General features: G+C 35.6%; 1 protein-coding gene across 1 annotated transcript in view; it reads right to left on the reverse strand.

Moving 5' to 3' along the window:
* The window catches only part of FAF1 (Fas associated factor 1), a 272,766-nt gene that overhangs the window by 117,219 nt on the left and 135,434 nt on the right, over positions 1 to 20,113 (reverse strand). Inside the window, exon 8 of the mRNA XM_067535422.1 lies at positions 5,366 to 5,452. Coding sequence (XP_067391523.1) covers positions 5,366 to 5,452 — 87 coding nt within the window. The remainder of the gene's footprint in view (positions 1 to 5,365; positions 5,453 to 20,113) is intronic.

Here is a 20,113-nt window from a genome sequence, read left to right on the forward strand (position 1 = left end):
CGTCTCTCATCCAAGCCAGCATACCCAAGCAAGCTGTACATAACAGTGGAAAGACCATAAACATATTAAGAATTCTGTTACTCAGTTACACAAAGAATATTATATTTCACCTCTATGATGAATATTTCAAAATCTTTTTCTGGAATTTGCCTAAACTAACAGGTTGGCATGAAATTCCAAGGTTGGGTATTGCCCATAATGCCTTACCAAACAAGTTGTAAGCATAATCACTGTAAAATTGAAGTCTTCCAGTTAAATCCATGACACGAGACAGTTTAGTTTGGGGGTATTCCTCTTAGATACTTAAATGAAAGGAAGAGGGGAAGGGAGTGCAATGAGGACCCATCTGCCAGACCCACTCCTTGAAATCTGAAGTCTTTGGTTTCCAGAGTATATGAAAGTTTCAGAAACAAGGTGAACTCTGGGCAATATATATTATGGAAATCCCAGATCACAATTTCAGTGTAGCTACAGAAAACTGACAAAATTCTAGCAATTTGTTGTTGACAGAGCTACCGAGTTTAAGGTTGTTGAGTTTATTCTGATGAGGTATTTGATTTAATACAAATAAAGGCAAATTACAACATTTGATTGTGATACAATTTTTATGAGAGCTTGTCACATCTTCAGTTAGATCAAATCAGAAAAATATAGGTTAAAATGGTCAAAGTAACATAGGAGAATGAGACACATTGTCCATCGAAATTAATTAAATTTAGCAGACTGTGTGTCTAAATCCCCTAGATTGCTTTGAAATGCTCAACTATAGTATGCAGCCATTTAATTCAATTCCAGAAAGCCTAACCAAGGCTCGTGCATTGCTTAAAGACTTCTTCTGAGGGCTTAAACAGCGTAAAGTATTACCAACTGCAAAGGTTCAAAAGCCGTGATTCAGAGCCCAAAATATCATGAGATAGGAAAAAAAAGTCATGATTTTTTTACAAAAAGAAAAGATTGTCTTGTTTTTTCTACCTTTTAAAAAAACTCATTCTGTCCATCAACAGGGTGTGAATGACAAATACAGTGTTGACAGCCCTTACAAATTTATTACAAGATTTTCACCACTTCTGCCTCTCACTAGAGTACCCAAAGATCAGTGTCCCATTGCATTAGGTGATTTACACCCTTGCCACAAAGATCTTACAATCATTACAAAGCATAGCAGTGTGTTTGTGATGTGGGAGCTGGAACTGGGGCCCACATTTTTCCATGCAGGGTCCACCAAAGATCTATTAGATGGAACAATTTCTACTTTCTGCTGAGATAGGCTGGATTCAGATTGATGATCTACAGGTGAAAAGGTCATTAACAATGTCCCAAAGCATCTAGTCTCACATAAGTACTAATGTTACACCTTCAAGAGTGAGATTATCTATGTTTGTTAATTCAAATTCTTATCATTTTGCATCTAACGAAAGGCAGAGTTTTATATCTCTGGACATACAAGCAAAATCTCCACACAGTTCTCAGTCTCAAACACAATATACAAAGAAGTGCAGCCGCCCATTGTCAAATGTTATAGCTTCCATTAACTAAAATACAGTAAAATAAATATTGACAACTTCCAAATTCTCTTCTAAATAAGTTTTTCAATATAGAATCGTTCCAGTAATTATTCCCAGACTTTATACTAATATTTGTGTGTACACACGCGCGCACACACACACACATTTTCATTCCTTTATGAGTCATCAGCATAATTTGAACCTGCAGTCTTCAGATCTACAGCACAGATACCTTCCACTTCTCCAACAGTGACTGGTGGTGGGGGAAGCATTTTTACCCTCTAACCCATACAAGGAGACAACTATCTGAGAGACAGCACTGGAATACTGGGCATCAGCATTCCTGGTGTCGATTCCTGGCTCTGACGGCAAAGCATGGTCAAGTAGGTAGCCAAAGTAACCAAATGTAACAGACCTTTTTGGATCATCTGTGGGGAATGAAACTGGGAATTCTAGATCCAAAAGCACAAATCTGTATTAATTTACCTAAAGAACCAGATCTGTTAGCATGAAGACAGCAACCACCATATGTGCTCTAACCAGTGGAAGGTGACACCAAGCCACATCGTGTTAGTGTGGGTTGCACAAGTACATAATTTGGTATGTTCCTTCTGAACAGCAAGGTGTCAAAGTGCATCAGTGCGAAGTGCACAGACACTGCTCTATTATAGACTGGGGTTCTATTCCCAACTCTGCCTGAAACTACCTTGTGCAAGCTGTCAGTTATTTTAGCTGTATAATAGGCAAAGGATTGTTACCTCTCCTAAGGTAGAGATATGAGGCCTAGGTTAACAGTAAGGGTTGTGAAGGACACAGAAACATTAACCACAATCAGTGGAAGAGGTGGGGCTAGAACTCATCCATTCCTGGCTTGTAGCTTAGTACACATTCCCTTTGGCAACAGGCATTATGTAGGAGAGCCAGGCTCTTTTTCTTTCTCTCAGTTTGTTTTCCCCAAATCACAAAGGCAGGAGATTTTTGTATATTCGCAATAGCTCACGCATTAGAGGCCAAAATTGCATTACCTATGATAAATCCCCAGGAGTTGAAAACAATGGACTTAAGCAGTGGACAGGCTTTGTGCATATTTCTGCACAAGGTTGAATTTCACTTTGAGAAATCACCTATTGCCATTTATGGGAAAAGTAGGTCTTTCTCATAGCCATATTGGGATGACTTGTCTTAAGCAAAACAGTGAACCCCTTTCTAGGAAAGGCTTAGCTCAAACTGTTTAGTGACATGGCCAAGAATAAATTTAGTAAAAATAACAACTGGGTTCTAGTGTTTCAGGTTAGTGAGAGTAGCATAAAAATCAGTGACGAAATTCTGGCCCCAATGAAATACGTGACAAACCCACTGGTTTCAATGGGGCCAAGATTTCACCCCAAATGTTCACATGCAACCGGATGGGAAGAGACACATGGAAAATTAGTAGGTTTTTTTTTCTTTTTTAATGTAAAGAAATCACAGTATTTCAGTATTGATCTTGAGAGTAATTTTATATGTACTTTTGAAAAGTTAGTGTTAATTTAAATGGGTGATGACACAATGATCAGAACAATCTTAGAAGTTCATACATGCTCATATAATAAAAGCAAGTGAATCACAATCCATACAGCTTTAAGTGGACTATTCTGTCTTGGTTCTCACTTAACAAATGTGTAATGTTTAGATCTGTACAATCACCAATACTAAAATAAGAATTCTGCAATGCCTGCTAATTTATTTACAATGGACTACCACTATTTTTTTTTTTAAACTTTCTACCCTAATTTCTAAAACTGCATTGCATAAGTCAATGGCAAAGAACGGTAAATTTCAGAAAAATAAATCAAAACAACGCAAATCTTTAAGATTAATTTTTTCCCCATAAGTAATGCCCCGCACCCCTTAAAACCAGAAGAAATTATTTTAAAATACCTCATACGTTAATTTTGTTTGCATTTTAATAAGAACAGATAATTTACAAGATTAAAATTATTCATAACCTCTTGAAACTAAAAATGTGTCCTTTTTAAAAGTGCAAAATGAGATTTCTGCAGGCTTGTATGTGCCTTGTTTCTCACAGTTAAACTGTCACAGCACGAAAACATTCCCCTACTTGTAGAGCTTTAGATACCCAGTTCTCTGGTGAAAGTGTGCAAAAAACTGAAAGAGTTATTGACAATTCATACAGTACCCCATATTTCAATAGATAAAATAATAAGCAGAGAACCTGTGTTATCTCTAAAGGGAGATGAGGCAACAATGTTTTAAGTAACTATTGACTTCACTGAATTTCCTTATAATATCAAAAGACTGAAGTCTATCAGGTTCATAAGAGACTCAAGATGATACAGGAATCCAATTATGGGAAGTCTATTTAGTTGTTCTGTTTGCTAAGCCAAAGGTTAACGAGAACTGCACTGAAAAAACCTCCTGTGGTATTACAAAGTATTTCTTATGCTGCATAAAACGTAAATGAAAAAAGTATTCTAATCAAGTCTTCCCTTTAGCTTTTTAATTGTGAATTAGTACCATACTTGTATACAATACACTTTTCTGCAAACTCTATATTGCGCAATCAAAAGTGATTGAAAAAATATGCCATTGAATTAAAGCACAACTTCAACAGATAAACTTTATTGCTAATATTTGTAACTGGCAAGAAGTTGTTTCCAGAGAGTTCTTGCTAAAGTTAAATCTTCATAAGTATTAAGTTATGGCTTCTAATTTCAGATAGAAATTAATTATATTTTTGTTGGTAACACATACAGATCTGTTTACACAGCTGACATGTCTCAGCTGCACCAGATTTAAACAGTGAGCTTTGAGGACTCTCCTGCCTTGGAGCTGATGACTCATCATTTGCCAATTTCATTAGATACCAAAAAGGGAAAAATTCACCTGCAACAATGTCACTTGTAAAAACAGACTTAAAAACAGATTTATGAGTTTTATACATGAAGGACATCCTATCTTGCAGGGTGGTTTTCTTTTTGTTTGTTTTGCTTTTACTAAGCAGCTGTTGGAATCTGAATTAGAAATACTGGATTTCTAAACTTTTTGCTTAATTTTAAACATAAAAGATGCTAAAATGCACTCACATTTCAAAGGTTGTAACTACCTGTATGGGAGTATATTTGTTATATCAAATAATCATATCTAAAGTCTTGATTTCTGCTCTCCAATACACAGCCACAGATCCCTGAATGTATCTCAAAATTAGCTACTATGGCTGCAATCACAAGTAAAGAGATATTTTACAATTATGTTAAAAGTGTGGTCAGTCTTTGCATTGTTTCATTGGCTTAATGAACATTTACCTTTACCCACATTTTTAAAAATCCAGCATTCATCATTCAAAGAGCAGCAGTTACTTGAGGAGGACTTGAGTAGAAATTGATAGTTATATCTTCAAACCATTGACTTCAATAGGAATATTCACCTACTAGAAGTTACACATGTGCTTAAGTACCTTGGTGAACTGGGGTTGTGGGTCTAATCCAGGAATATAAAGCACATGCAAGTGCTTTCCTAAACAAGGATGCTTTCCTGAATCGAGGTCGAAGTGCATACTGCCACAAGTAGTCCCACTGATTTCGCATCTCAGTAAGGACTTGATCCTGAAAAGTGCCAAGCACTCTGGCTCCAACCCAGCAATGCACTGAAGTTTACCAATGTGAATAGCTTCCATGGAACTACTTACGTGCTGATCAGGATGAGGAGGCTCAAAAGATAAAGCCTGACATTACCTGCACTTTCACCACTGCTATACTTTCTGAACAAAGGACAATAAAGGCTTTTTCATGAGCTGGACAATAAATCTGGGAACAGTCAGGTATTTACTGGAAAAAGTGAAAAGAGGTGAAACTACTTACTGAGTCGTCTGTGGCAGAAGGAGGCCAGCCTTCCCACAATTGGTGACGAACAGGGATACTAGTTAGGTCATACACATTCCTCTTTACCTATTAAAAAAAAGTAAATTTATGTTTTCAAAATGCACTTAATATCACAGAAATGTAGAGCTTGAAAGGATCTCAAAAGATCATCAAGTCCATCTGCTTTATTTTCATCACCAGAGGGGCTTTTAATTATACTGTTTTTTTAAAAATTACTTATGGTAACATTCAAACACTCAGATTTCTACCTGAAAGTAAAATGGACTGCTGTTGAAAAAGAGCTAACCTGGAATCTAAATAAACAAACTGCATTAAACATATAATGAACACCACATTATAGTTTGTTATTATTATTACTTATAGAGTAATATATAGATATAGTAATATATAGGTAAAGACAGATTTTCCAGACGGATGAGTTTGGATTGTAAATTAAGAAAACATATCGGAGAGGGCAGAGGGGGGTAGAAAAAGGGAGAACAGATAGACAATTTGTTATGAACACTGCTGGTGAACCTACTCTATTTTCATCCTAGAAATCCTAGATTCACGGTAGATTTAAGCAGCAATCATAAACATAGCTGACTACAGCATAAATTTGTACATTTAAAAAAAAAGGAGTATCTAAATAAAAATGAAAGTATTAATCAGAGAAACAAGAAAATACAAATCAACAGTAATATTTCCAGTTAGGAAGAAAAATGTCAGAAGTTTCCTTTTTTTAAAGAAGAAAACTTATCTTTAAGCCAATTAATTCTGTATTTTTACTTTTTGTTAAACACAACCAATGTGAATTAATAAACTTAAGAAACATGATGGTTGTGAATTTGGGGGAAGTGTAGCAACTGAAATAAAGTAGGCAGGACCCACAAAATATGACAATTAACAATCGTGCCAAAATTATAACAAAACTGGCATTCTGTGTTATTCAAAGCCAGATGATGCTTGTCCATTAGTTGGAATTAGCATTTATTTAAAATCACAAAATTACATTCTATATTTTGGTTTAAAATAAAATAATTATACAATCTGTCTCACAGTCAGAAAGATACCATATATTCATAGATTCCATGGCTAGATGGGACTATTGTGTTCATCTAGTCTGACCTCCTGTATAACACAGGCCACAGAACTTCCCCCACATAATTCCTACAGCATATATTTTAGAAGAACATCCAATCTTGATTTAAAAATTGTCAGTGATGAAGAATCCACCATAGCCCTTGGTAAATTGTTCCAATAGTTAATTACCCCTCACAGTTAAATATTTATGCCTTATTTCCAATCTGAATTTGTCTAGCAGTGATGCATTTAATAGTTTCAATTATTGTCACAGCCTATGGAATAATTGTCAGAGTTTATTCAGGGGCCCATAATGACTGAATATGTGTAAAGAAAGTACCTGCAGCAGAAATCTGAATGGCAGGTTGAACCTTTTGTGGTGTAGAGACCAATAAAGAAATTGAGTTTTCTGAGCTTTTCTTGAGGTTTACCACAGAAAATCATCTTTTACTTAACAAAGCAAGCTATTATCACATCAACACAAATTAAGTAAGAGGCATCCTTCACAACCTTCAAACCTCTCAAAGTGTGACATCAGTAAACAAAACATGGAACACTTGTAATTTGTTATACAGCGCACCATAACTGACAGATTATGAAAACTTTAACTATAAAACCTGTTTTAGAGGATTTTTTTTCATGCTGTGAGTTAAATACACCAGTTATATTTTGTTTTTAAAAAATAAAACGGGGGAAAAATCTATTACATGCAACCATAAGGTCTTCCTCCGAGTAGGATCATCAGCAGGGTTTGAATCCTACCCTCTACACAGAACAACTAGATATGGACTTGACACTTTGCCAGTGGACTACACAGCTATCCACTAAATAGCAGAAGAACATTCGTTTTCATGCTGTCTAGACAGTGTAGAGGCCATTAAATGAATTATGAGCCTCTATGACATTCAGTCCTGAACCAAATCCGGTATGTTACAAGATAGAATGCCTGATGCTATCCAAATGTCATGTTTTAGGTCTTCTGGTGGGGGGAGGCTTTCCCATTCTGCTTTCATTGGGTAGAAGATGATACAAAGAAGTTGGAAGGCATTCGGAGCAAATGACCATACCACCTTAGAGAGCACTGAGTGACTATTTGAGAGCAGGACCTCTTTAATTAGACGACAACAGATCTGTTCATTAAACTTGAATTCGAATCGTCTGAGAATTTAAGATTTCAGATACCAATATTCGACATCCAAAAAAAAAAAAAAAAAGGCAGAATTTTGGAAATCTGAAATCTTGATTTCTGTTCCTAGCTCTAGGAAGGGCACATTGCGTAGTGGTTAGAGATAAGATCACTAAATTACATTAATTTGGCACATTCAATCTGAAAGGAAGGGTAGCGGAATGGGTAAGACTTGGGTTTGCCATATACTGGAGACTTGGATTCTTGTCCCAATTCTGTCTGAAGTGACCTCGAAAACCTCTGCATTGGTTTGTTTGTAAAATCTCAGTGGCTAATACTTAACTGTTTTCTAAGGTTGGGACATGAAACTTAGGTCAATAATAAGGTCGGTGAAGTGCACAGAAATACAAACAGCAGGCATAAAAAGAAATCTTTGACCTGGCTCACAACTCAATGCACTCTCCCTAGGCTAACAGGGTTTGCTCTCTGTCGGAGCGGTGCCTGTCTTCTGGTGCAGTGGAACAGGCAGCTGGATTCAGCCAAAATGGAGACTATCCAATGAAATCCAGTACACAAGAAAGGTTTGCTAAATGTATAGCGGACAAAAGATGCTTCTCAACAAACTATTCTGATAAAGGAAAAACATGTTTGTTTTACTGTAATGTAACAAAATAAACCAATTCAAACTACTCTGTAGTAGTTGAAACCAAATAATGTAATAATATTTATCCGCCGTTGCCTGTCATAGCTCCATCACTGAGGTAGAGTTGAGTTTTGCCATTACACCAGGGATTCAGTCTCTTTCTTATTTATGAAGAATAGATCGTATATTCTCACCAGAATTATAACATTTATTTTTTGAATATAGAATGATTTTTCTGAGGATTTATTTTTTAAATCTCTAAATTAGTTTATAAATTACAATTAATTTTAAAATGGATCCTTAAATATAACTAGTGTCAAGTTTCCCCCACAACCTCCCGGAATCACCTTAACAGAAGGCCACTGTACAGATGCTTCAAACTTTCCATATAGTTAAAGCTCATTGAAACCTTGTGTATAGGATTTTTTTACAGAAATTAAGATGTAATTAAGCAAAGTTATTAATGATAGTGTTCCTAATTGTTATGATTATTATAAATATGGAGAGGATTTACACACACGCACACATCCCTGAATGCACTACAGTTTCAGATACACTGCATACCAAGGCAGAACTGCTTGGGGAGCGGAGGCAGGAGCATAGGGAATGACCTTAAAGCATGGAGTCACTGGTGTTCATGGGCTGCATTCTCCACCCCAGATCCTCCCTTCATGTAGCCAGCAGTCAAGACCAGATTAACCCATAGGAAAACTAGGTACATGCCTATGGTCCAGATATGTGTTTCAGTTCCCTGGGACAAGAGGGAAAAGTTTTTTGGGGGTGTGGAGCAGTGGTTGGAGGTTTAAATTAAACCTAGGTGGATTTGCGTGCAAACTGGAAAAACTGCATTCACTTGAATGAGTGCCACTGTGACCGTGTGCCAGGTCACAACATTACACATTCAAGTGAGTGCACCTCTTTCAGTTTGCACATGCAAATCTGCACTAGAGGATGAGTGGGCAGAGACAGTCATCACACACAGCTAAAACACACTTTTCCATTCCCAGCAAACCCAAAGAGATAAGAAGGCAATGGACAAAGAAACCACTTGCTTCTCCAACAACAAGTGAACATGCTGGGATGGGAATTTACTATGGTTGCATGTATGGAAGGGAACATCATTTAAGCACATTTTCCCCCTCTTCCATTTATCAGCTGTTTGTTAGCCATATTAGAAGGTAGGGCCCATGAAATGTATGTTTGCCTAGGGCCCAGTGATGGGTGAATACAGCCCTGCATGTAGCATTGGTCTTCCTAATGCAGCCCCTTGCCCCACACACTAAAATGTATTAGTAACCAAATATAGATGCATTATTTTATAGTTATGGATAAGATTTAGTATACTTGTGTGGAAAAGCTAATATTCAGACTAAATATGGGTATAATTTAAATTTTCAGTACACGTAAGTTAATAAGAGTGGGTAAAAATTATTTTTTATTTAAATTAAATGCCTTTTAGTAAATTAAACCTATTTAAAATTAAATTTGAAATTGACAACCTATGTTTAGTCCTAAATATTTTATACTCTATTACAATAATTTAAATTAGATACAAAATAAAAAACTATTAAGCAGGACATGTTTGCTGCCATATTTTAAAGAAAGCCAAATCAATGAACTCGTGGAAGTCACTGGCTAAGCACCTGAAACCAGAGTTTGTTGAAGGTCAAACCAGCTTTTGATAGCAGTTACTCCTTCTGCAGGTGCAGAGAGAATATTATCTTCATTTCAGTTTATTCAACTAGTTCAGTTCAATGAGTAGTTCGTTCAAAGTTAAGAAATCAACTGGGAGTTGAAAAAATATGAAAGACTGTTTTCCTCTTCCAATCTCTGAATTAAAATTGGGTGTGAGAAGATGAAATCTACTAATTCTAAAATCTTGGTGTCCAGAAACAATCAATTCAGTTCACTAACTACAGATAAAGCTTTCTTTGTTTAATATATCAGTTTTGAATGCAAAATAATATTTTGATAAACTTTTTTTTAATGTATCCAGCACATTTAAGGTAGTTTTATTTAATTAATAAAAATTAAAATGCTGGGTTTTATGCACTTTTAATTAAATTTGAATTTCCATCCACATAGTTTGGCACATATCACAAGTTGAAAAAAAATGTAAAAATTAAGAATCTGAATAATTGCAAGTTAAACTAATTACTTAAACAAGTATTATAGATATAGTGTATCCTTCTGATTAGCAAAAAAAAAGCAGCAAATTTAGTGTAAAGGCTCTATTTACAGATAGCTGTAAATCAACATATTAATGGTTACCAACCAATGAGAATCAACCTTTCCTTAGAAAAAATAGCTAAAAAACATCATTGCAGAACATGATTTAAATTGATTATTTAAAACAAAGGTTTCCTGTTTGCTGATTTAAAACACAATTAAAATTGGCAATTTAAATCATTTTAATTTAAATCAATCCACTATTTAAAAAAATACCCTGTGACACCAGGAAGGAAAAAATCATTTTAATAGTATCTGGGATCACAAAGAGTAACGTGCATTCATCAGAAATGTATCAATATTATTTAGTGTCACTACAGCTGATGTTGAGTTAACAGTGTGTTTCCATATCCTAACATATTTGGATTTCCTTTCATTTTTAACCTTAACTCTAATTTTCTGAGTTTGTACATCTTAATTTAGTTTCTGACTGGTAATATAGCCATATTTAAATAAAACCCCTAATAATATTGTCATTTTATTTTAAACACAGAATGCTGAAGTGTCATGCTGACTAGTAATTACAGCATTTTGTACCACATTACTCTTCACCATATGTAAACATGTTTTCATTTTTTCAAAGAAATAGGAACATATTTTCTCTGGTAAAAACATGCAACTTTGTCCATTTTTTAATCTTCCCATATACACCTGTGAGAGCTGAACTGATGTGTGAAAGCTATGTAGCCTGGGACATGGTCTGATCCCCACTCAGTTTCGAACAAATAGCTTTTCTTCAATGCTTCTTAACAAGAGGCTAGCCTGCTGTGCAGCATTTATTTCACAGTCATATCAAGGTTAAGAGATGTCATTACTCAGAAATGACCCCACAACATCCCATCCAAATGTAACCATGCTAATCTGAGATCTATTTGTTGGTGATTGCCATGCCAATTTTAAAGCATTAATATAAGGATAAAATACCTTTTGTGGGACAAATATCCTTCCATCACTCATGGAAAAGATCTTGTTAAATATTATTTCCATAAAATGAAAGTGTCTAAGACGCAGAATTTGCTATTAATGATTTTACAATCACAAAAAAAACACCGCAAAAACAAAAAACAAAAACCCCCTCATTTACGGTCAAATGTGGTCAATAAAACTAACATAACATTGTTTTTAAAAAGCCCTCTGAAGTAAAAATAAATAACTCTGGAGTTGGATTCCTTACATTCCGTTTTAATTCCAAAGTACAACACTACGGCATTATGAAATAAACAGTATTTTCCTTCTTCATTAACTCATCTGTAACTGCACTGATTTCAATAACATTCCTCTGCTATTCTAAGCTTGAAAGGCATGCTCTGGTTATAGTGTTATGTTGGTATAAAGCACAATGCCAGACTGATGTGGTGAACAAAAGTGATCAAAGTTGAAGTAATTTTAGCCAACGCACAAGTATTCTGCTGTATTATTCTACCAGAATGACATCTGTTGAACAACTCGTCACAGAATAAACTAGTTGTTATAGACAGGCCTTGTCTGGCAGGCTACCATGTAAAACATATTAGGGTAATGTTTGATTAAACAAACTGCTGGGGCTAAATTCATAACTGGGTTTTGAAAACATGCCAAAATAGTCCTTTTAAAAACCACAAGCATTTAAAGGAAAAAAAGTTTGTTTTTTAACTATCATGCCACGTTGATCAATGCTGTAATGATTTAAAGGATTTCCCTTTATTTGATAATTCCAATGGTATTTAAAAAAGAAAAAAAATTCATAGGATAGGAGAGTTTGCTAATAAAATGTAAAAACTTTCTCATCTTTATTAGCTATTCAATGTAAAGCTGTAATCCTGTAGGGAAGAGAAAGATCTAAAAATAACACAAACCAAAGTAAAAATTATTTTAAAAACAGCATGCTAGGCCAGTGGAATAAAAATATACAGCTACGCTCTAGATGCAACTGATTAATTTGAAGTCAGCACAGAAATGGATAATAGACTCACTAGGTTTCCAAGACAGAGGTGGTGAGTTGGGTTTTTGTTAACAAGCTCATTTGCCATTAGTAGAGAGAGTGAAATCTGTACAGACTTGGTGAGCTTTTTGGTCATCCACATTTACTTTGATCAGTAGGAAAGAATAATTAGCAGCACTGACGCAGCGCAAAATCTGTATTCTTTTCATAACATCAAGATACCATGGTGACTGCACATTACGGATGGTAGATACAATGTCTAAATGATAATCTGAATATATGATTATTTAAAACCAAATTAATATGTAAATGTTTCATTGGGTTCTAGAGGTTTAACTGTTAAAAATGTCAATTAATCCCAAATTTAACCCAAAATGCTGTATTAACCTTTTTCAAGATGAAGACTCTTTGAGGCATGATACATAATTCCTCCCAAATGTGTGGCCCAATGCTTTGAAGACAACCGAATGTCCCCACACCAGGTCATTTTCATGTGGGTGGGAATGCAGGGGGGAAAAGAGATGGGCATGTTGATTTTGAGGAGCCCAAAGTAGGTAACAGACTGAAGCATGTTACAGGATTTAGGCAAATTTCTGTTTTATTTTCTCTTGCACTATTTCAAAAATATTTTTAATAAATATTTTGCCTAAAAGGCATGTTCACAGAAAAATTCTTTTTTTGTAGATACCAAATTGAACCAATATTCAAGGTTCTTCTATGTCGATGCTGGTCAGGTCATAATAGGGAAAATTCACCCAATGCATAGTACAAGGGCTCTACACAAAGTTAAGTGAGGTGAAAAGTCTTTTGAAAGTCTTCTGTACTTTGGTGAATTTCACCCAAGAATAGTCTATTTCTGATCTTTTAATTAGAAAATCTGAAATGTAGCCTAATGAAATTCTTACCAAATTTGAAAAATTAAAATTTTACAGCTTAATCAGCAAAATTTGGTCATGCCTGAAACTACATCTTTGAATTAAAGAATCACATGCAAGTCAAACATAGCAGTTTCCAGAGGGGTGTTTTCTGCATATCTAGGTACAATGTTATTTAAATAATGAACATAAATGAACTGTTGTTAGATTCAATATTATCAAATATAATTTATGCAAAGCTTTAAATTGGCTGAGAATCTGAAGGCTGTTCCAGGCATATAGTCAGCATGAAAGACAGTGTGAAAATGAGAGCCTGAGAGAGAGACAAAAGGAGCAATAAAGTGAGAGGACTGTGAGAAATGTGAAATGTGAGTGGGGGGGTGTACAAGGAAATGAGATCATACGCAGGCAAGGCAAGATCGTATAGAGCATTGAAGGAGAGGATGAGGACCTACTCTGATGCTGTAACAGACTGGAAGCCAAATCAATAAAGCAGTTTTTTTTTGTTTTTTTTGGGGGGGGGAGGAGGAGGAGAAGGCAGGAGTAAGATTGGAGCAACATGAGAAAAACATGAATTAAGCACCAGTATAAAAAGACATGAGAAGAAGGGAGACCAAAATGGATCAGATAATAGGAATCAAGTAAACAAGGTTATAGATGACCAAAGCATAGACAAGGGTTTTACCAGTGGGGATAGTGAAAAAAGGATGGATCTGGACAATATTACAGATGAAGGAGCAATGGGATTTAGCAAAAGTGTATATGTAGAAAAGAGAGTCAGAGATGATCCGGTCTCACAGGCTTGTGAGCTTGTAAGGCTAATGTTGTTAAGAGTTACAGGTAAATGAGAAGGGTCAGGAAGAAAAGGTTATGGTTGGGAAGAAATATGTCTGAAGGACATCTAAAAGGATCTGATAGAAACATTTTGAGATCTAAGACTGGACAGAGGTGTTGGGCTAGATTTGGTAGATATGTACACAGAAGTGATAGTTAAAACTATGGGAGCAGATACAGACACAATAAGAAGCTAATAAGGATGGTGGGGAGCAGGAGTCACTAAAGAAGAGGATGCTGATAGAGCAGTCAGCAACATCAATAAAGGAATGAGGCGAACAGAGCGTCAAAGGAGAAAAAAGAAAGCCATGAAAAGTGATCAGCAGTGCTGAGTGAAAACTCAGTAACAGAAATCTTTTAGACTTGAAAAGGAAAAGGCTATTGGTGGTCAATCAGAAATTGAGTTATTTATCTTTAATCTCCAGCTATCTGCTACACAGGAATTACTGCTAAGGTCCACAACCATGGCAAAGCGTCTAGTTAAATCAATGGGAGCTTTGCCTAAGTAAAAAGAGCATGATTCTACCCAGGATTGCCCCGTTCCAAAATTTTGTAAAAATGAGAGATTGTCTCCTTGGTCTTGGCTTGGAAGAACAAGGGCCAACACAGTCCAGGAATTAACCAATGGCACAATGAGAATGGGAGAGAGAGGAAGAGAGATCAAGAACACAAACTGGAGATACAAAGATTGAAAGGACAAGGGGAGAAGGAGAAGAGGCAAGGAAGTTAAATGCCAGAAAGATAGAAAAAGTCAGAGGATGAAAGATTGTGGAAGAATCTTATTCCTCCAGCGTGTTCTTACAATTTTTAAATTTACATTTTCTAAAAAACTATTAAATTTAAAATCCATAATTTCTCCCATACACTGCTCATTATAAGAAGAAATTACATTAAATCCCTGACAATAAATTTTGCATATCAATAAATGTTTTAAAGCAATGCATTTCAAAAGGTATAAATATTACAGATTATCCTAGTGATGATGCTTGTTCCTTAGGGACAATGTCTGACCTTGTAAGTATTAAAGTAAAATCAGTCTCTGATTTTTAGCATCTTGCTGATATTTAAGTTGTTTCATGCAGTAAATCATGTAACTATGACTTCAAAATCGGATTGTTTTAAAACAATTTTGTCCACTTCAGAGACCGTTCTTACAATTGCAGTTAGTCAAGAGAGTTTTTCTTTATGTTTGCTGTGCTAAAATTCTTAATTACAATTGCATTTGTATTTGATTCACTGCATTGGAACCTAATGAAAAAATATCTCTAATAAAAAAAGCTAAAAACTGGACCAGATGCAACAGAGAAGAAAAAAGTATGATTATTAGATAAATGGCAATTGGCATTTTTTTGTTTTGTTCTTAACGATGTTCTGTATTGTAGCACACAAACCAGAATTCAAACAGTTGTTAAACTATAATATTTGCGCTAATTAATTATTTATAAGATTAGGCAGCTCTCTTTTTTTAAATACATTCTTTGCTTTTAGTATCTCTGATAAGACTTTATTCTTCTCTACTTTCCCCATTAATGTGTGAAACAGCCTTTCTAGTTTATTGTAGGAGAGAAAAAAATTACACAATGTAGTAATTATTTGTTCTATTTCAACAATTTAAAATGAAATAAACAAAATCCTCAGTATCTCTCTACTATTTACATATAGAGATCTTTTCCCCACTATTAAATTTTGTAGTTAATTTGTAACAAAATCTTAAGGGATTTTTTAAAAATCAAAATCTTCATAAGATTTCATACTGCCTAAACTGAGCTCTCAAAAATTATTTAAAAATTCAGTTTTCTATTTCCATTAATACAGCAGAAAGTTACAACACAAAAAGCCATGAGAAAAATCTCTGCTAAACCTTCAGATTCTACCTATCCATAGTTAAACAGTTTATTTTATGTACCACATTGTATGTCCACTTGCAGGTTCAAATGGTCACTTTTGATTAAATGGAAGTACGTCAAAACAAATACAGAAAAAAAGTTTAAATTACTGTTACAAATTGGGTTTTCCCATATTGTAGAAGTCAGGTTGTGTCAACATTTCCTTTAGAAAGCTTGCTGAGTTTATTAAATAACTATAAAAATTATCTCTGCTCTGGAAATTAGTATGCATGAATTCTGGCCAGGCATACTTCCTTTTCACAATTTAAAGAATAAGAAGTTACACTTAACCCGCTCAGTCAATCCAGAAATCGATGTATTAAGACCACCTTCTCAAGTGGCGTAACACTGTTCCCATTGGCGCAGTGCAGTGAAAGCGATACGCAGTACAGAATCAGAGAAGTCGACGGGAGTTACGCACGTTTTTTGCGTAGCTTGCGTAACTCCAGTCAACTGCCGCCGAATCTCGGAGGTAAGTGTAAACAAGCCCTTAGTTATGGAAAAAGAAATAGAAGCATAAGACGTTGTTTTTTTCAATTCTCATACTTTATGGAAAAATAATTCATGGGCTCAGAATTTTGATAAACCACAGCCTTTGTGTATTCAGGGCAAGATGTGCAATTTTTCATTGTACGTTATGCAACATTTCCCATCCCCTCCAAAAAAGATGATGGGGAGTACTGTGAAATGTTCCCAATATATTTACCCAAAGTTAGAGGCAAAGCTTTTTTTTTTTTTTTTTTTTAAAGGGGGGAGGGGCGGGAAGAAGTATATAAATACAGCATATGTTTCTTAATTTGCCATTATTATGGACTGACAAAAATTGGGGTGGGGAGGCCAAGGTTTTCAGAGAAGTGAATGTTTAGGTAAATGGCAAACTTGGGGGGATCACCACACACTCAGGTTTTGATAAAATTTACTTTATTGAAGAAAACATACTGGATATGCAGAAATGTCTACTCTACAGAAAGTTTCTGTACGCAGGCAGGCTGCTACAAAGCAATGGATGATTTTTCAAAACAGGTAAGGAGAGGTAGATCAACCTTAAGTTCACATGCACAACAATTACCTTGACTCAGTATAACATCACATCATCTGGATGACTATCAATGATCAGTGTAGTTGTAGCCATGTCGGTGCCAGGATATTAGACAGATAAGGTAACAGAAGCTGGTCGAATAAAATATATTTCCTCACCCACCTTGTCTCTCTAACGACCAGTACAATCAAAATAATCTAAATTACAAAAGATATCTGAAAAGGAAGTAGGTTCCAGTTAACTGATGCAAAAGGCTAGAGATTACAGAAGGCACCTATATTTCTATTAATTTAAAAAGCCATTTGTTTACAATAAACTGCATTTCAATTCACTGATCCAATCACCTAAAATTTCTAAACCCTTCCCAGTGTCATTGCACTATTACTCTACATGCCATATCTATATATATATCTCCTCTTGTTTTGATGTCACCATCAGACTTTGATATAGCCAGTACATTTAAAATTCATTGCAATTTATCAACGTATTATAAACAAGAGTTACCTGACCCTCCTTTCAGCAGCGGAAATACCAATTATAACCTCTTGCAGTTTGCTGAACAAGTTTACTATATAAGCATTCATACTTTTTAGTATCCCATTTTCATTGTCTCTATTTGGTCTTTTGGCCTGATATTTAAAAAACGTTCTCATTTCTCTATGAGAGACACCAACATATTTTTATCTAAATAGAACTCTGGTATATCATATACTGGGGCATCAATATATATATATATATATATATAAAACAAAAAAAATCTAAAACATAAATCCACAATAAAATAACCCATTGGTCATTCTAAACAAGCTTTGGAGAGATCTGTATGGAACAGCTAAATTGAAGACACATCCTGAAATGCCAGAGGACAACATTTGAACTATGCAAAAGCTAAAACTATTTTATCACCTCTATAAGATGAGTAAAAGAGAAGGAAATAACCTAATAGTTCATCTCTGTAGTCTTTTTTTTTTTTTTTAAATGTGACTCCAACTCCTGGACTGATCTTCTAAAAGAAAATCTGAAATGATCTTTAAAGATAAAAACAAATCAGACTATTGTTTTGAATGACTTTTCCCTCTGATGTAAGAAAAGTATTGCTGCTATAATAATTTACTAGTAGTATAATGCCATAGATGCATATAGTACAGTCCAAGGGGATGGCTGCCCCAAACAAATGACAGGTTCCCTGCCCCAAAAGACTTACTGTCTAAGGGCACCTGAAGGAGCATTACAAAACAAACAGCGCAATATAATACATACATGGAGCGGTGAAGAGTCATTTTAGTTAGAGTGCTTTACAGAACAGGTGAGCTGTAAAAAGCATTTTGAAAGAGGAGAGTAATGGAACTTTGCATATGTTGCTACAGTGTGTAAAAAGAGGTGAGACTTGCTCTTCCACAGGCACTCACCACAGGCAAGTCCTTAACCTCTCAAGGCATCATTTTCCTATCTTTAAAGTGGGGATTTTGTTAAGTATTTTAAAATGTATGGAGGAAAAGTGCAACATGAGAGCTTATCACAATGGTCCCCACTGAGCCTTAAAATCTGTGAACTTATGATTTATTAGATGTAGGTAGAAATCAAGATTGGAAATGACTAAAAGGTGAAAAAGAGAAGCTTACATTTATACAGAAACTGATGAGAAACCAGGTTCTCAAGAAACTGAGAAGAGTGGCAAAGGTGTTCAAAACAAATGGGAAAGGAAACTTATTTTGGCAGCAGCGTGGCAGATGGATTTTAGTGGGAAGACAGATATGAGGTTGGAACAGTCCAGGTGTGAGATAATTAGAGTGCAAACTAGTCGTGGCAATGGGAATTGAAAGGAGAGGATTATTGGGATTGGGATCTACTAAAATGTCCAAGATTTACTGATGGAGGGACTTTAAAAAGTCACAGGTTTCTTGAAAATGATTTAAATATTTATGTTAGCAAAATAATTGGTACTTGTAGTTTGGGGAGTTTTTACATACTCTGACATCGACAAAATGCAATCAGCAGTCCGGTTTAGTTTTTCCCACTTAGTAGGAATGTTTATTTGAGACAATTTACCTACTTTATAATTTAAATGAACAAAAGCTCTGAGTGAGATTGCTTAATGGTACATTTTATCTGTATTTTCAGGCATGTTGGGAAAGTTGACAGACAACGGGTAGCAAGCGGTCTATTACAGGATAAGCACTCTGTCATACAGATCATTATCCAGGACTGACTGCCCTTCTTACAGCCATTCAACGTGCACCACAAAGTGGAAATTGCCATTTCAAACTGTCAGTCCATGATTAAACAGCTTCTAATTTGCTATAAAACTAAAATAACTGTCAAAGCAGATTGTGACTGTTACAGCTCCAGCTGTTTTTCTCTTCCCAAAAAGTCAATGAATTGCCAATCACCAAACATATTTTGGTACAGAATGACAAATTACAGAAGCAATGAAATAAAAACAAATCAGGTGAAAAGGTAGAATATATATTTAAAATTCCATTGATGTTGACAGCAAAAAATGACTATTAATTCTGGAAGCTCACACTCAGGGAAACTACCATTTCAATGAGAATCAGGTCCTCAGGGTACAGACTATTACTATTACAATTAAAGACTTTATTTTTGTGTAGCACCTTTTATCAGAGTCAGCGTCACAGAGCTTAAGACCAGAACATCAAGATTCGGGGAAGAGGAGTGCCAGCGCCCAAGATGAGGACAGTCTGGCCTGGTGGTCAGTGTTGTGTTCAGAAACCAAAGGTTGACGGTCAGGTTCGGAGTCAGGAGCCAGTTGCCAGAACTGAAAGTCAGAGCCAGGGTCAGATGAGAACCAGGAGCTGAAACCGAGGGTCAGCACGGAGTCAGAAGCCAAGGAGCTGTAGCCCGGGTTCAGAGCCGGAGTGGTCAGAAACTAGGATCAGAATGTTCAGGGACAAGGCTGGGGTAGGTGATTGGAACAGGGCACTGTCAAAGTCAGAAACTGGGATGAGGCTGAGGGGTTAGGTAGAGGGTGGCAAGGTCTGTAATAGCAGCAAGCCAGGATCCACCTTTTTGCATGGACAACTTCCTGTGTCTCTTTCTGGCTTAAATAGTGTACTTGGCCCAATCAGGGACTCCAGAGCTCCTCCCATCG

The sequence above is a fragment of the Emydura macquarii genome, unplaced genomic scaffold, assembly GCF_026122565.2.
Source record: "Emydura macquarii macquarii isolate MOO-44397 ecotype Brisbane River unplaced genomic scaffold, CSIRO-AGI_Emac_v2 contig_3506, whole genome shotgun sequence".
NCBI lineage: Eukaryota > Metazoa > Chordata > Testudines > Chelidae > Emydura > Emydura macquarii.